Source organism: Cervus canadensis, chromosome 1, assembly GCF_019320065.1.
Source record: "Cervus canadensis isolate Bull #8, Minnesota chromosome 1, ASM1932006v1, whole genome shotgun sequence".
Taxonomy (NCBI): Eukaryota; Metazoa; Chordata; class Mammalia; order Artiodactyla; family Cervidae; genus Cervus; species Cervus canadensis.
The window spans coordinates 42,580,034-42,597,454 of NC_057386.1; the positions used below are offsets into that span (position 1 = coordinate 42,580,034).

The 17,421-nt window shown below is 54.4% G+C and overlaps 2 protein-coding genes across 4 annotated transcripts in view; one reads left to right on the forward strand and one right to left on the reverse strand.

Annotated features, from left to right (window-relative positions):
- Positions 1–3,754: 3,754 nt before the first annotated feature.
- CDK5R1 (cyclin dependent kinase 5 regulatory subunit 1) lies at positions 3,755–8,526 on the forward strand. Of its 2 annotated transcripts, none has more exons than XM_043480705.1 (2): positions 3,755–3,902; positions 4,666–8,526. In XM_043480705.1, exon 2 carries the CDS (start codon positions 4,802–4,804, stop codon positions 5,723–5,725), a length of 924 nt encoding a protein of 307 aa, XP_043336640.1. In that variant the 5' UTR covers positions 3,755–3,902; positions 4,666–4,801; the 3' UTR covers positions 5,726–8,526. The 2 variants fall into 2 exon arrangements, with proteins under 2 accessions (XP_043336640.1, XP_043336639.1); XM_043480704.1 differs by lacking the exon at positions 3,755–3,902 and adding an exon at positions 4,197–4,354.
- A 1,191-nt stretch (positions 8,527–9,717) lies between these two features.
- Positions 9,718–17,421, reverse strand: part of MYO1D (myosin ID) — a 351,718-nt gene continuing 344,014 nt past the window's right edge. For both annotated transcript variants that reach the window (XM_043480702.1, XM_043480703.1), the window contains exon 22: positions 9,718–11,824. In XM_043480702.1, coding sequence (XP_043336637.1) covers positions 11,668–11,824 — 157 coding nt within the window. In that variant the 3' untranslated portion in view covers positions 9,718–11,667. The remainder of the gene's footprint in view (positions 11,825–17,421) is intronic.

The window sequence follows — 17,421 nt, forward strand, 5'->3', positions numbered from 1 at the left end:
CTGCCTCCTTCCTTCCTGCTGCCTTCCTTTTATCTTTCTTTCCCTTTCTCAGATTATCCTTCCAGGTTTTCGTAATAAATTTATATTTTGTAAAAGGATTTTGTTGTACCAGGTTTTGCATCCTCACTGAATCTGACTGGCTTTTATTTTCCTCTCCAAAATCAGGTTTTTGTTCTCACCATCTTTCCCCATCATGTCCAGTCACTGTTTTGGTTTTGGCACCATCAATATCAAATGTACAAACGGTTCTTGCTAACCAACACCAGGTATATCTGATGTTCAGATGAGTTCCAATAAAAACAATTTTTTTTTTCAAAAAGTGTCCTTTCTTGAGTGCTGGAGGGCTTCTGATCAAGTCCAGACAGGTCAATGTAGCCCTCGAGACTGGACAGAGCTCTGCTGTCTCAAATGTGCTTCATGGGAGACCTTTAGAGCCAGGGTGAAGTGGCGGCCTTTGGGTGAGAATGCTGGTCTGTGAGGTCTGAAATGGGGATGGGGGCTCAGTTATCTGTTTTTTCAAGGCCTCGTGGTCCAGTGAGGACATGGGGTTTGGGTTGTAACATCCTCTGTTTCCTCACCTGCACAGCAAGCATGGTGCTTCCTCCGCGGGTAATTGCGGCGGGAGGGGTACATGCAGGTAACAGAAGGGCAGGTGCCTGGAGAATCCTGGCATTCAGTTGTGGTTTAGTTTTAGTTTTTTTGGATCTTGTTCAAAAGCATTGATTTTCATCCTGCTCCTCAGACTCTCTGGGGCCACTGGGAGGAAGGGGTGGGCTCTAGCTGCCAACTCCAGCCCGAGCCACTCTCTGTCATGTTTCAATATGGTGTCTCTGTGTATAGTTGTACTTGAGGAGGAGTTGTGCTTCAATAAAGGGCTTTAAAACTCTCCCCAAGGACCCAGGCCCAGAGCCAGGGGTGGGCAGTCCAGGAGCTCAGAGCCTGTCCTCTGCTCCCTCAGCATGTCTGCTGACTTCTCTAGACCTGTGCTGCCCAGGGTGTGGCTGCCGGTCCCGTGCGGCTGGTCAGCCCTTGGAAATGTGGCTCGTTCAAACTGGGGTGTCTTGCAAAAGTAAACAAACGTGAATACTTTGAAGAAGGTGAAAAAAGAATGAAAAATTCATTGCTCAACTTCCTTTTCACATATGTTGCAATATTTTGAGCATTGATTAGGTTACATAAAATATACTACTAAAATTCACCTGTTCCGTTCACTTTTTAAATGTGGCTGCTAGAAAATACTGAATTAACTCTGTGGCTTGTGTTTGTGGCTCACATTACTACTACTGTTTTTCAGACAGTGCTGCCCTAGACCTTGCAGGACTGCTTCCTTTCCCAGGCCTCGATAAGCTGCATCCAGGCGCAGCTGAGTGTGGGGTGGCCCATGGGCTAGCCTGGGCCTGGCTCCCTCACTTAGGGGCCCTTTCTGGCACTAGGCTTCATGGTGCCAGGGCTTCCTTGTGTGTTAATGAGATATTGATGGCGTTGGGAGTGGCGGCTGAGGCCCTTGGCTCCGAAACCCTGCTGCAGGCTAGAGTTATGTAATCTGTGCTGCCCAGAAGGGCCACTAGATGCTGCTCTGTGATGCCTGAGAGAACAAAGCACGACTTCCTCAGGAGCCAGGGCTCAGCCCGGCTTTATTCGGAACCATTTCGGGGGCTGGCCGACTGGGGCGTTGACTTCCCTTCCTTGGGAAGGGGGCATGCAGAGCATGGGAACGCTCCAGGAAATCCTAGCTCAGCAGCGCATGTACCAAGCGGGCTGGCCCTTCCGGCAGCTAGAGACAGACTATAGGATAAAGAGGCTGATGGATGGGGGTGGGATCTGGAGAGCTTCCCTGCAGTTCTCTGGTGAAGAGCGGGAAGAAAACAGCTGTGCATCATTCATCTGGGTCTGCCTCCTGGGTCCTTGATTCTGCCGTTTTGGGCAGATGGTTGCTCTTCCCTTTCTTTGCATTTGGAGCAGTGATGGGAACTTGAGGGTGGTGGTGGTGGTGGGCTGGGTGAGCAGAGTGGCGTGGTGTCTCAAAACACAGCGGGCATGACGGGTGGACAGTGTTCTGGGTTCTTTGGTCACAACAGCCAGTGTGCTGGCAGCGCCATCCCATTCATGCCCTGTTGCACACATGACTTTCACCTCTGACAAGCGTGAGGAGGTTGGGATAGTTCTGCCAAGAGCTCTTTTTGAAGGTAGTAGGTGAGGGCTGACTGGGCGAAGGCAAGAGTGGACCTGAGAGCAGCCAGGCTGGAAAAGGCCCAGGCCAGCGCGAGCTTCCATCATGGTTTGGGAAATGGGATGGAGTGAAGTGGAACTGCCCACCATGAACTGGAATAGTTAGAATTGAAATCTGCAGGTACAGGTAGCAGGATGGGTCCAGATAGTTCTAAGGGGTGGATTATAGGCTTAGAAATCTAAGCATATTTGGGGAAGTGGAAAGCATGCATTTCCTGCTTAACCATCCATAATCTGAAAGGGACACAGGAAAAGCAATGTGGTCATGGGCCAAGTCAGGAGCAGGGCCTCCACTAGGGGCAGAATGAAAAAAGGCTGGGGTCCAGCTTTGCCTGAGGAAGAGTCATCGGACCAGGGACTCAGAGGAGACTGATGCTCAGAGCTCCTTCTATAGAGCACAGCTCCATTTGAAAAGCAGGTAGGGGCTATACCTTACTTGAGGAATGTTCAGAGTGAGGGGCACACCAAGCTAAGGGCTGACCTTTACCGTCTAAGTTAAAACCACAGCTGCTGTGGATGTTTCTAACGAGCGCCACAGGAAGTAGCCGGAGTCCCGAGCATTGCATTCCCACTGTATGGCCACCCAGGCCATTACCGACAGAGAAACCTCTGGGTAGTACTTTAGCAAATTCTAGTACTTTCTGATGATGTAGCATTGTGAGTGACACCAGATTTTAGTACTGCTCAGGGCATAGGCAGAGCTGACACAGGTTGTTGGGGTGGTCTGGGCATCAGGGGATGGGGTATTCTCAGGACTGCTACTTCCTCCTTAGGTTAAGAAGTGGTAATTGGAATTAGGATATGGTTTAAGTGTCTCCTTTCCCAGGTTAGTGGTCAAATCTGAGTCAATCTCCAGAACCAAACTAAAAGAATAAGTGAAGAAGAGCCTTTGTGAAGGATTCTTATTCTTTGTGAAAAGAAAAGTTATCAGAACCAGAATTTGACTCAGAATTCAATAATTTTAGGAGCACCGAGTCTTCAAATTATACCCGCTTAGCATGAAAAATATTTAAGTCGGCAGATCAGAGGCTGGTTGAAGCAGGTACTTCAGTTGTACTATAACAGATAAAGAGGGCCAGGGGAAATTCTGAGGTCACATTCAGGATGGGCTGAATACGAATGGGCTCAGAGCCTCAGGGTCCTGTCCAGGTGGGGGGGAAGGCGAGTCGCTCCGTGGGACGGCCCAGAGCAGCCTACGCCTCTGGCCTGTATTTCTGAGACTTACCTGGGCGGTGGGCATTGACCCGGGACGGGACAACGGAGGTCCCGGAGGGAAAAGCACTCTGAAGTCATGGGACAGTCCCCGCCGGATGCGCGTGGCACCGGGGCCTCCCCCCTCCCCACCTTTGCTCCCTGAGCGCCCTAGCTTCGGTCCCCGGGGTCTCAGGCGTTAAATGGAAGGAGGCTGCTCCGGTCCCCGCCTCGGTGGACTGTTTCTCAGGCGGCCCGGGGCGCGGATGCGGCCAAGGGTGCCCCCACCGCCCGCAGCTGCGGACGCCGCGGCGGGAACAAAGGCAGCACGTGTCTGGGCGGGGCGGCGGGCGGGGTCGCTCCCCGGCCCCGCCCCGGCCCTCCCGGCCCAGCGCTCCCCACCCGCCGGAGCTCAGCTGCGCGGTGCGCTCGCGAGTCTCACGCGGCCGGGCTGCTGCTGGCGCGGCAGCGCCGAGCGGGCGGTGAGCAGTGCGGGGAGGGGGGCGGCCCCGCGGGGCGGGGCGGGAGGTGCCGCCTGAGTCCGGGTCCTGGATGGGGCGCGGCTAGTAGGGAGGCGCCCGGGGCTCGCGGCCGCGTCGCTGCCCGCACCGCGCGCCGCTCGTGGTGAGCACGGCGGCGGCCCCGGCTCCCGGGTGAGACCAGGCCCGGCCGGCGCGTGGGCCGCGCGCGCGCGCGCGCCCGAGAGGGAGGCCGCTGAGGTGCGCGCCGGGGCGGGCGCGGGCGCGGCGGCGGCGGCGGCGGCGGCGAAGGCGGCCGAGCGGGGGGCGGGGCCGCGGCGCCTGCAGAACCTTGGACAGAAGCTCCCGAGCCGCCGCCGCCGCCGCCGCGCGCGAGCCCCGCCGAGCCCCGGGACCGCGGCGCTGAGCCGCGGCGCGCATTGCGGAAGGTGCGGAGCGCCGGAGCCACCTGCTCGGTAAGCCTGCCCCTCGGGCCGCCCGCTGCCCCCGGGGGGCCGGGGCCGCGGCCGCGCGCCGTGTCTAGGCGGGGTTCCCGGCCGCCTCCGCCGGCGCCCGGGCCCCCGCGCTGCCATCCGGACCGCGGCGGGAGCGGGTGCCGGTGCCGCAGTGGAGAGGCCGGGGTTGCGGCGCGGGGACGCGGGCGGGGCCGTGTCAACCGGGGAAGGCCCCGGGCGCGGGGCCGGGGCCGGGGCCGCCGAGGCCGGGGCGGAGGAGCGCGGCGCGAGCCCCGCCTGATGCTGAGAACCATCTTGTTTTCCCCCCACAGATCCGGAGGGGCGGCACGCGACCTCGGGAGCGCCCCCGCCTCCCTCTGGCCGCCGCGGGCTCGGTGAGCTTCTTCCCTCCAGCCGGCAGGCTGGGCGCGCAGGGGCGCGGGTCCCCGCCCGGCGCGCAGAGGCACCATGGGCACGGTGCTGTCCCTGTCCCCCAGCTACCGGAAGGCCACGCTGTTTGAGGATGGCGCGGCCACGGTGGGCCACTACACGGCCGTGCAGAACAGCAAGAACGCCAAGGACAAGAACCTGAAGCGGCACTCCATCATCTCCGTGCTGCCGTGGAAGAGGATCGTGGCCGTGTCGGCCAAGAAGAAGAACTCCAAGAAGGTGCAGCCCAACAGCAGCTACCAGAACAACATCACGCACCTCAACAATGAGAACCTGAAGAAGTCGCTGTCGTGCGCCAACCTGTCCACGTTCGCCCAGCCCCCGCCGGCCCAGCCGCCCGCCCCCCCTGCCAGCCAGCTCTCGGGTTCGCAGACCGGGGTCTCCTCGTCCGTCAAGAAGGCCCCGCACCCTGCCGTCAGCTCCGCAGGGACGCCCAAACGGGTCATCGTCCAGGCGTCCACCAGCGAGCTGCTGCGCTGCCTGGGCGAGTTTCTCTGTCGCCGGTGCTACCGCCTGAAGCACCTGTCCCCCACGGACCCTGTGCTCTGGCTGCGCAGCGTGGACCGCTCGCTGCTGCTGCAGGGCTGGCAGGACCAGGGCTTCATCACGCCGGCCAACGTGGTCTTCCTCTACATGCTCTGCCGGGATGTCATCTCCTCCGAGGTGGGTTCCGACCACGAGCTCCAGGCGGTCCTGCTGACCTGCCTGTACCTCTCCTACTCCTACATGGGCAACGAGATCTCCTATCCGCTCAAGCCCTTCCTGGTGGAGAGCTGCAAGGAGGCCTTTTGGGACCGCTGCCTCTCCGTCATCAACCTCATGAGCTCCAAGATGCTGCAGATCAACGCTGACCCCCACTACTTCACGCAGGTGTTCTCCGACCTGAAGAACGAGAGCGGCCAGGAGGACAAGAAGCGGCTCCTCCTCGGGCTGGACCGGTGAGCCCGCTAGCCTGCATCATGGCTCAAGGATTCAATTCATTTTTAAAAATTTATTCTTAAATCAGATTTTGTGTACAGTATGTGTCTAGCAAAGCCACCAAGGGCCTCTCCCTTCCCACCTCCCCTCCTTGGGGTTTTCCTCCGCCCTGCCAAGAACTCTGGGCGCTTCTGAACTCCCGAACCTTGTACAACATTCAGAAGATGTATTCAGAGCCACTCCAGCCCCTGACCTCTCACTCTGGGGAATTGAAAGGACTGACCGGCCTCTGCCGCCTGCGCCCTTGCTGGACCAAGGCAGGGAAGGCGGCCCACAGCCAGGCAGCCCAGGGAGGAACGGGAGTTTTTGGTTGGAGGCCATTTACTGGCTCCTGTTTTGGGTCGTCTGTTCTCCCAGAGGCTCCTGGAGCCGGCCACCTGGACTGCGCCGCACGTGGGCTTAGGAGGCCAAACGCCCGTGGCCCTGGGACAGCCTCTTCAATCGAGGGGAAGCCGGCCTGGTGCGAAGATCATGTCCTCTTAATTTGGCCATGCACGACCCTGGTTTGCTCTTTTTTCTTTTTAGGGAGAAGGGCTTTCCTTTGTGGAGACATGGAACCGCCCCCACACCCCCTCCTCCAAACCTCCCCTCCTTCGTCCCCCACCCCTGTTGGTAGTGTTGGTTAATGAGCTGGTTTGACTCACTAAGTTCGTTCATTTTGGGTCCCGGCTCCCAAGGGGTGGGGTGATGCCAGGGACAACTCCTTTCTTGGGTGAATTTTTCATTTGAATCATGCAGCTTAGTCATCCCGTGGCGAAGGCCAGGGCAGCTGCAGGTGCCCATTGTCAACAGCCTGCCTCCCGGGCAGGTGGGGCTGCCATGCCTGGGACTGAGCCGGTGCCCACCTAAGGGCTCAGGCTCCTGCCGATGCCCATGACATTTGCCCTGCGGAGCTGCAGGGGTTGGGGCGGGGGTGATGTCAGGGATCAGGGTGATGTGGTAAGATGCACCCCTCCCCTCACCCCCGGTTGATTTAAAGCTGTTTCCAAACAGTTGAGTCTCTCCTGAAGACGAAGCCTTGTCCCGAAAGGCCCAGTGAGACAGCTGGATCTTGGAGACAATTACGAGCCGGGAGCTGAACTCCTGACTGCCTGCTGATTCTCCCACTGATCATTTGCAGCTGCTTGTTTGGGTCTCCACCTTCAACCCCAGTGGCTGTAAAAACCCATGATGTGTCACTTAATTTTCTTTCTGATTCTCCCAGATCGGTGGCTGGGGGCTTGGGAGAGAACCCAGAGAAGGGAGCTAGCCGCCTGTGATCCCTCTGGCTTTGGGGAACAAAGACTGATGTGAAGGCCCACAGAGAATTCTCTCTTCCAGTCTCAACCCCCCAAGAGGGGCTGGAAGGGGAGGCTGGGGGTGGGGGAGGCAGGGGGCCGTTTTACATAGGATTAGCTTCCAGGTGGCTGCCATTTCAGCACAAGCACTACTGAAATTCACATAAAAAAGAGAAAGCTGTGAAACTGAGGTCCCTATTTAATAGGCCCGGCGTCGAGCCTGCGGGCCCCGTGGTGCTCGCGAGAACGAGGGCCTGCCCCAAGCTGGGAGCATGGGCCTCGACTGCGCCCCGAGGCTCACGCTGAGCTGCTCCCAGCACCGCCGGCCAGATTTACCTGCCGCAGGGCTGGAAGGAACCCGCGGCTGCCGGCGGGGACCTCGCGTGCAGCGCCTCTTCTCCGCGGGAGTTGTCACACAGCCTGTCTGTGTAGATCCTGCTGCCGTGTGTGACCTGAGGTAGGCGGCCGGTGGGGGCGTCGGGGCCCCGGCGGCACGCGAGGGTGGGGGGGGAGGGTGGTGTCGGGGGGCTAAGTGTGAAGAGCCGGGACCCGGGGTCTGGAGTTGCTCCTTCGTGGGCCTTGCCGGGCCTGAAACTACGGGAAGGCGCACCCGCGGGATTCCAGTTTTGTGTGTTTCCTTCTCTCTCTCTCTCCATATTTATTTTTTTAATTTATGGAGGCGGTGCAAATTTCAGGAATGGTTGGGGACTAAAGAAAGAACTCTCTAGTTCCATCCATGTGAAGCCTGGCGAGGTCTCCTCCTCTGCACTGGTCATCAGCATTGTGTAAAGAAACTGATATACTTGAGTGTGCAAGCAATGAACCCATTTGACATGCTGCTATGAAGACTACTTTTAGAACAATTAAAAAAAAAAAAGGAAAAAACTAACCTACAAAAAAACCCCCACCCTTTATTCTTTAATTGTTGCTTTTACAGTGATATTGTGCATGCAAACCAGGAGCATTTTGTGTCTTAAGAAAAATAATCTTAGAACAGATGGCTGTGAAAATTACACCCGTGCACAGAACAAGTCACAGGAATAATAGTTCAGGATTTGGTTTTTCTCTTTTTTCTTGTAAAACCTGAAGGGTTGATATATTCTTTCCATGCAGTTATTAGAACTTAGTTTTGTTCTAGCAGTTGTTAAACTTGCAATGAAAAGGAAATGTGCCATTTTTTTTTTCCACTTGGAACTATTCTTAGCTGTATATTTGAAACTGCTAATTACACACGTGCGATGTATGTTGGTTTTTTAGTGCAATTTCTTCTGTAGCTATTCTTTGACCAAACTGTGGGTATTGTTAATATTAATTTATATTTGTCTCATTTTTGTATGTATGCGTAGCGTGTTTGTAAGTATGTGTGGTTTATAATCTGACAAGGTCATGAAGCTCAGTTTGGCTGTAATTTAATTCCCCTCCCCTTATTTTTATTTATTTTTGTACTGTGCTGATTAAATAAAATGCACTGACCATCCATTACACAGACCATTTTGTGTGGGCACATCCTTCAAGAGCAGGTTGGGGGCTCGCTCATTTTTATAAAGGATTCCTGTGCTCAGAACATAATTGGATTGCGGTGTGGGGGAGGGGAGGAGGGCAGGGTTAGGGGAGAAGGCTTAACAATTGTGTTCACGGTTAAGGTGATTAAGAAAGAAGCCCAGGTGAAGTCAGCTTGGGTTTCTTGGCGTGGCCAGGGCAGGAGTTGGTCTCCCAAGGCCCAGGACCTCCGACCAGGGAGAGTCAGGCCCAGGCATGGCCTGGTGAGGGCTGGGCCCCCGGGTGTGCGGGGCCAGGCTCTGCCTGTAGCCCACTGCCCGGAGGTCCCGAGGCCAGCAGGAGCCGGCTGGGTCCGTGTGGTTCAGCGCCGCCAGCCTAGCTCTGCGCAGGTTTCCAAAGGAGCAAACTCCAGCTCCCAGATAAGCAGCCTCCCCAGCCCCTAACTGTGGCAAGGCTGGGGCCCCCTACCGGTTGTATTGCCATCGGTCTGTGCTCCCTCTTGCCACCAGCCTGAGCCTTGGAGACCTGGTGTGTTGGTCTCAGTCCTCCCCGGGCTCGGCGCCTGGCGGGCTGGAGCTGCCCTGGGCCTTGGGGGGCACCTGTGCAGGTTGTGCCTTTGAAGCTGGCAGCCTTGCGATCGGGGCGCCTTGTCTTCTGAGTCAGAAGCCGTCGTTGCGTGCTCCGGCCAGTGACCGGGGGTTGGGAGCGTCCTCTGGCTGCAGCACCCTGGGGTGCTGGGGTGGCCCCATCTCCCTGCAGGGCCTTGCTTGCTGGCAGCTCACCCATCCCAGCCAGCGGGTTCGGGGAGGGGCTGACCAGCCAGCCAGCCAGGGTGCACTCGGGCCTCTCCCTGAGCTGCAGCCCTGGGGATCCAAGCCTTGCCTTTATTCTCTGCGCGCTTCGATTTCAGTAAAGGTGAAAGCAATGCGCTTTCAGTGCACAGGCCTCAACATAGTGGAAGAAAAGTGTGGATTTACCACCACCCCTCCGCCCCCTCCTGGCTCCTCCCCACAGCTGTCTTCTCACTATTTAATATTTTTCATCAAAAGCCCCAGGCCAACTATCATCCATTTTTACCTTGTGCTTAATGCTCCTTTCAGCCTCCAGGATAACAATTGACTTTCTACATGCCCAAATTTCACCATTTTAGATAGTTTTCAACTCAATAAGCAGAATACCTTTAAGAGTAAGATTTAATGCTTTATTGCTCTTGATGATAAATCAAAATATGCTTTAGAAATAAAGTTAATTTAATGGAAAATAGGAATATACGCACCAAACCATAAAACCACACTTAACAAAATCACGAGAAAACACTTCATTGCATACAATCACTGTGTCCCCCCTGCTTTGCCTTCGGCGCCGTGATCACACCTGAAATTCTTTCCTTCAGTGGCTGCACACACTGACTTCTTGCAGGACATCATGAAAAAGTGCTTGTGGACGGTGCTGGCGCATCGGCCCTCAGCCGGGAGGCGCTGAGCTCAAGGGCCAGAGGCCACACCCAACAGTGGGAGGTGGGACTCCGGGCTCCCCCTTCCTCTCCAGCCTCCGAAAGGCACTCGTTTGGCATATTCTGTTTTGGTGTGTCTAAAACATAACATTTGCATGTATCTAGTAAAGCAACAAGTTTGGGGCAGTAAGTGGAAAGGAGAGGCGATGTTCCAGTTAGGGAGGACTGACAGTGTCAAGGCAGTTGGCAAAGCTGTGGGTGTTGCTGAATGGGGCCCTGTGCGGGCAGCTGACCAGGCTTGGAGGATGAGAGTGGGTTTCAGAGACCTGGATGGCAGCAGGGTTCTTGTGCTGTGGATGGTATGGGGTGTGCATGTGCTCGGCATCCTGGGGGCGGCGGTGGGCCCTGGGTGTGCCAGGCGGGGCTGGGGTGTGGGGTGGGAGGAGCATGGAGGGGGACAGGGGGAGGAGCGTGGAGGGGGTCGGGGAGGAGCCCCAGCGGTGAAACAGTGTTCTTTTCGACACCCTGCCTGGCTCCACCTGGGGCGTGGGCTCATTCTTAGCGCCCCCTTAACCACATGGGGTGCCTGGGTCTTGACTCTTGAAGGTTCCAGGCTGGGAGGCCCGGGGCTGCCCAGGGGAGTGCGGCGTGGTCCCAGGGCGTCTGGAACACACGTACCCTCTGCAGGGCAGGGACTGGCAGGGTGACCACTCTCCTAGCCTGGGTGGGCATCCTGGCCTGGCCCGCAGTGCCAGGACCCCGCTCTCTTTCCTATCGCTCCCATTCCCCAAGTTCCTGTGGGCCCCGACCCTCCCGCCCCCGGCCTGGTTCTCCATGTGAGTGTGAGGCAGAGGCGTTGGAGGGGGAAAACTTCTAGACCCCCGAGTGCTCCCCTTTTATTCCATTTTATTAGTGTTCCTGACACCAGTGTGGGTACAGCGGACGTGGTATCTGGTTAGTAACCCTGCTCCTAACTGCAGAAATAAGTGTAAGACCATCACGGCCTGGGCTGCATGGATAAGTAAGATGATTCCTGTAGCATTCCCCGAGCCATGTTCTCTGGGCAGAGGGTCAAGGGGCTGGGGCCGGCTCCGAGCGGGACAGACTGCCCACTGGGCGGGATGGTTCCTTTGGCCAGGGGCTCCTGGGCAGAGGGGCTGGTTCTCCAGGTGAACCTGCTCACCTGGTGGTCTTGGCGGGCTGCTGGGGAGATGGGGTCCACGGGGAGCTCTGAGAAGCTCCCTGAACCAGGGCGTGGGGTTGCCATCACCTTGGGGAGGAAGGGGCAGCTGGCCCCAGAGAGAGGGCCGGGCTACCTCCCCACAGCCGCCCCCAACTCCAGGGGCTTGGCTTTGGTTGGAAACGACATCCAGGCTCCCCCAGCCCTCCCCTGGCAGGGCCAGGCAGGCCGATCTGACCTGGCATGGGGGTGGCCCTTGCTGACCAGAGGGGAGCTGTTTTGGAGGGGCTGCTGCAGGCTGGGCTGGACACAGGGTCTTTGATTTGTTGAGGGGGCCATGGACAGTCGGGACAGAGGAAGGCAGAGATCAAAGGCAGAAGCCGGGCTGGCCCTCGGGGAGGAGCTGGAGGGGAGGCAGGGGGCTCCCTCCCAGCCTGGACCCTGACGAGCGGGTGTCTAGTGGCGGCTGGGCGGGCAGCCCTCGTCTCCCTGCGCCTCAGTTGCCGGGCACACTGAGGATGAAGCCCGAGCGATTCTTGGTGAAGTCAGGCTGCGGCTGGTTGAGCCGTGTCTCCACGGAGACTGTGCACTTCTTCCCGTGCAGGCTGCACTGGACCGGGTTGGTGACGTTGACTTGCAGATGGCGCTTCTCGCTGGAAGAACCGAGAAGAAGACAGGCAGTCAGCAGGCGGCCGGGGCCGGGGGAGTCTCCCGGGCCACACAGGTGCCCCCCAGGCTGGGCGCAGAGAGGGGGAGGATGGGAGAGATGGCGCTTGGCTATACGCCCAAACCAAAGTCAGAGGGGAGCCAGGGCCCAGCTCCCGAGAACCCACACGCGCGGCAGGACACAGCATGGAGCCGCGGCCACCACCCTCGGGCCTGAGGCCAGGGACCAGGGCCTGGGCTTTAGATGTCAGCTGGGGGATGTCGCGGCAAGGGGCTCTGATGTGATCATCAGTTCTGATGGCAAGAGAGAGCCCCAGGGGTAAATGGAGGCTCTTCCCTACCCATGGTCCCCGACAAGAGAAATGCCTTCCGTGAGTCCTGGCTCGGCCCTGCCTGTCGTGGGTCCGGCTGTGAGAACCAGCCTGATGCCAGCGGCCCTGGGTGGGGGGTGCTGCTCCCACATGGGGCGGCTCTGTGGCTGACAATGTGGCAGGAGGGTGAGCGGCACTTCTACCCACATGGCGGGCAGCTCGTGTGTGCTCCCCAGCCCGGGGGCCACGTGGCTCTCCTGGCTCAGCGGGGTGCCGGGTGGGGAGGCGGCGCACCTTTTAGGTAGAAGCAGCACCCATCCTCCGGCGCCTTGAGACGCATTGACTGCACTTCAGAAGCCGCTTACGTAAGAGCTGGGAGACCTGGCGGCCAGCACAGTCTCACCCTGCGCCTCGAGCCTCGCTGGCTTCCTCAGCGCCGGGAGGTCTGGACGCGCTGGCCTGCCTTCGATTCCCCCGGGGCGCTCTTGGGTATGGTCAGGTTGGGTTCCCTGGGCGGTGGCTGCTCTTGGCAGGGGATGCCAAGGGTCCACCTGGATGGGAAGCCAGGCCAAGGCTGGCACAACTGCACGTCCGCCCAGCCTGGCCCAGGGGAGAGGGAGGCGCTTTCCAGGCCCTGCTGGGCTTGGGTGACACCATCACTCAGACCCTTACTCTGGAGGAAGAACACCCTCGGGCAGTGGCGCTCTCAGCCTCTGAGTGCCCGGAACACCAGGCTGGCCTTTGCCGGAGCACTGAGTGGGCAGCCGTGGCCGTGTTCTTAGGGGCTTTCCACATGGCTGTTTACCAGCTTTCTTGTTCAACGTGTTGTTGAAGCAGAAAGTGGACACAGGAAGAGACCCATTGTTATCTCTCATGGGCATTAGGTATCTGCTGCTTAATGTCTCGTCTGCTTCAGCTAAAACCTTGGCTTAGATGGCTATTTTTAACCAGGCTTGGGCATAAAAATAGCAGAGCCCGTTGGGGGCAGTGACTCGGGCACCTCTTCATTCCTGTGGGAGCCAGGTTGCTGAGCCTGTGGTCTTGGTGAGGGGCGCTTGGACCCTCCAGACCGAGCAGAGCCCCAGCGCTGCAGCCCTGCTTGCAGTTGGAGGTGCCCTGAGTTCCTGCCTATCTTTGTAAGGCTGCTGTGGGGTTTGGGCAGAAGAGAGGGGGTTGAGTAGTTACATGTGTTGAGGGCAGGAAGAAGAACCGGCTTTTTGGTCTGAAGAGCTAGGGAGCTAAGCAACTCCAGGCTGATGCCATCCACACTGCCATCAAACAGACAACAGAGTAAGGTAACGTGGACTGAGTCTGACTTGTAGAGGAAGCGAAGAGAATTACCACACGACCCACTTCTGGATATATACGCAAAAGAAGTGAAAACAGGTGTTCAAACAAAAACTGATATAGGAATGTTTAGAGCAGCATTATTTACAGTAATGCAGAATAAGCTTTGGATACATTTCATCCATTTATGATAATAAAGAACCTCTTCAGATAGTGGGCACAGAGAGAACACACTTCTATATAATAAAGGCCATGTATATGGCAAACCCAGAACTCACATCATACTCAGCGGTGAAGAGCTGAGAGCATATTCTCTACGATCAAGAACAAGACAAGAGTGCCCACTCTGGACACTTACTCAACATGGTTTCGAAAGTCCTAGCCACAGCAGTTAGAGGAGAATGACCACACTGCCCAAAGCAATCTACACACTCACTGCAATCCCAATCAGATTACCAGTGGCATTTTTCATAGAACTAGAACAAGAGTTTTTAAAACTTGGGTCTCCCCGTGGCTCAGCAGTAAAGAGTCCATTCAATCCCTGGGTTGGGAAGATCCCCTGGAGGAGGGAATGGCAACTGACTCCAGTATTCTTGCCTGGGAAGTCCCATGGACAGAGGAACCTGGTGGGCTACAGTCCATGGGGTTGTTGCACAGTTGGACACAAGTGACCAACTGAGCACTCAAAAAAATTTTTTTTTGAAAAAACACATGGAAACACAAAAGCCGCTGAAAAACCAAAACAATCTTGAGAAGAATGGAGCTAGAGGAATCACCCTCCTTGACTTCAGACTATACTACAAAGCTACAGTCATCAAAACAACATGGTACTGGCCTAAAAACACACATATAGATCAGAAGAGAAAGCCCAGAAATAAACCCACACACTTATGGTCAATTAATCTACTACAAAGGAGGTAAGAATATAATGGAGAAGAGATAGTCTCTTCAATAAGTGGTGCTGGAAAAACTGGACAGTAAAAGAATGACATTAGAACATAACACTATATACAAAAATAAACTCAAAATGAATTAAAGACTTAAATGTAACACCAGATACTATAAAACTCCTAACATATGCCTAGGAGTGGGATTTTAGGGTCATAGGGTGACTCTAGTTTTTAAAGGAACCTCTACTGTCCTTTATAGTGGCTATACCAATTTATAATCCCACCAAGAGTGTAGGAGGGTTTCTTTTTCTCCACCCCCTCTCCAGCATTTAATATTTGTAGATTTTTTGAAGATGGCTATTCTGACTTGTGTGAAGTGATACCTCATTATAGTTTTGATTTATATTTCTCTAAAAATCAGCAACATCAAACATCTTTTCATGTGCCTTTTGGCCATCTGTATGTCTTTGAAGAAATGTCTATGTAGGTCTTCTGCCCATGTTTGATGGGTTGTTTATTGTTTGATATTAAGCTCTATGAGCTGTTTGTATGTTTTTGAAATTAATCCCTTTTCAGTAGCATTGTTTGCAGATATTTTCTCCCTTTCTGTAGGCTGTCTTTTCTTTTTGTCTATGGTTTCCTTTGCTGTGCAAAAGCTTTTAGGTTTAATTAGGTCCCATTTGTTTATTTTTGTTTTTATTTCCATTAGGAGACAGATCCTAAAAGATACTGTTACAATTTAGGTCAAAGAGTGTTCTGCCTATGTTTTCCTCTAGGAGTTTTATAGTGTCATCCCACTCCTGGACATATATCTGGAAAACACCGTAATTTAAAAACATACATGCACCCCAGTTCGCTGCAGCACTGCTCACATGGAAGCGAACTGAATTTCCCCTGACTGATGAATGGATAAATAAGATGTGGTACATACACACAACGGAATGTTACTCAGCCATAAAAAGAACGAAATAATGCCCCTTGCAGCAATATGGATGGATGTAGAGATGATCATTCTAAGCGAAGTAAGTCAGAGAAAGACAAATGTATGACATCACTTATGTATGGAATCCAAAACTTGGTACAAAGTTTAAAATCTTATTTACAAAACAGAAATTGACATACAGACATAGAAAACAAACCTATGGTTCCCAAAGGGGACAGAGGGGAGGGGGAGAGAGAAATGAGAAGACTGGGATTAATATATACACACTGCTATACATAAAGTAAATAAACAACAAGGACCTCCTATAAAGCACAGAGAACTATATTCAATATCTTATAATAAACTATGATGGAAAATAATCTGAAAAATAATATATACACATATAACTGAATCACTCTGCTGTACACTCAAAACTAACACAACATTGTAAATTAGCCATGCTTTAATAATTTAAAGGTAAAAATAACCCAAACATCTATCAACTGAGGAAGGGACAAACAAATGTGGTCCAATGAAATATTATTTAGCCATAAAAAGAATGAAGTAATGATGCCTGCTACAACATAGATGAACCTTGTTAAGCTAGACAGAAAAAGCTACATGTTATATAATTCCACTCATATGAAATGTTCCGAATAAGCAAATTCATAGAGACAGAAAACATATTAGAGGAGTTGGGGTGTTTCCTTTGATGAAAATATTCTGGAACTAGTCAGTGGTGATGGGTGTACAACATTGACTGCACTAATTGTGACTAATGGTAAATTTTAAGTTAGGGGTATTTTACCACAATTTTTTTTTTTTCAAGTGGGTTGATCTAAAGGAAATGTAAGAACTTGTCCTGAAACCGTGTTTTTTCCCTCAGCATTTTAAGTTCAAACCAATATGGTTTAAAGGCCAGCGAGGGGTTTCTTGTGCTTATCTTGAAGACAGACCAGCACGGGAAGGTCCAAAAGGGCAGACAAGGGAGCCGATTCTCCGGAGGTGTCAAGTGACACCTTCTGCTGGAGCTTCACCACACTGGAAATCTTCACGGAACCAGCGCACCCTCCTTAGTTTTTAAAGAAAAGAGCAGATTTGATAGCTGCTGGTGACAGCTGTGATGGAGGCTGCTGGCTGTGAGGGGGAGGGGCTTTCCTCCCGTCTTCTGTTACCGGATTTAATGGCTCAGCAAACTGTGGAATTCGGGGACTTTCATCTCATTTCATCTGTTCCAAGCCATCATTGCAGACAAATGGCCTTGATCAAGTTACTTTGCTTCCGTTTCCTCCAGTCCTGTACTCATCAGAGAAATCCATGGGTCAACACAAGACCGGATCTGCGGGCATCCCTTGCAGCGGTGCATTGAAAAGTCCTGCATTAAGTGCGGTAGTGCCAGTGTCTCCAGGGGCTGAACCAGCCCAGAACTTGTCCCCTGTCGTCCAGACCCCCGGTCAGCAGAAGACTCTTGCCCTGCCCCCCAGCAGCCCGGGACTTGAGCCACATTCTCTCTTTTTTTTTCAAAAAAATAAAAATTTATTTTGTCTGTGCTAGGTCTTCATTGCTGCGAGAGGGCTTTCTCTAGTTGTGCTGAGTGGGGCGACTCTTGAGTTGGGGTGTGTGGGCTTCTCATCATGGTGGCTGCTCTTGTTGCAGAGCATGGGCCCTAGATGCACGGGCTTCAGTAGTTGCGGAGCAAAGGCTTAGCTGTCCCTCAGCATGTGAGATCTTCCTGGACCAGGGATCAAACCCATGTCCTCTGCATTGGCAAGTGGATTCTTATCCACTGGACCACCAGTGGATAAGCCCCGCCCTCTGTTCTTGACGGCATCCCCTGCTGGAGCTCTAACATGTGCACTTGAAAGGGAATTGGGATGCGAGTGAGGGGAAGTGCAGAGGGGCTGATGCATGGATCCTCTGGGGGAGTGGCCAGCAGTTCTAACGCAATGATCTCTGTGTTTGGTCACAGGATGTGGTGGGAGGAAGCTTGCCTTGCACCAAGCACGGGCAGGTCATAAATAGATGCTTTTTGCAGCGGTGAGACATGTAGTGTTTCACAATAAACCTTAGATTCACCAGGACAGGCCGCCCTCCACCTGCACGCCTCCGGGACACAGTGCAGGGCCTCCAGCTCCCAGGGAGGACAATGGCCCGCTCGTGTCTGCAGCTGTTCC

Bases quoted from the DNA above. Each gene is read 5' to 3' on its own strand.
- CDK5R1 (XM_043480705.1), top strand. From the start codon at position 4,802: ATGGGCACGGTGCTGTCCCTGTCCCCCAGCTACCGGAAGGCCACGCTG.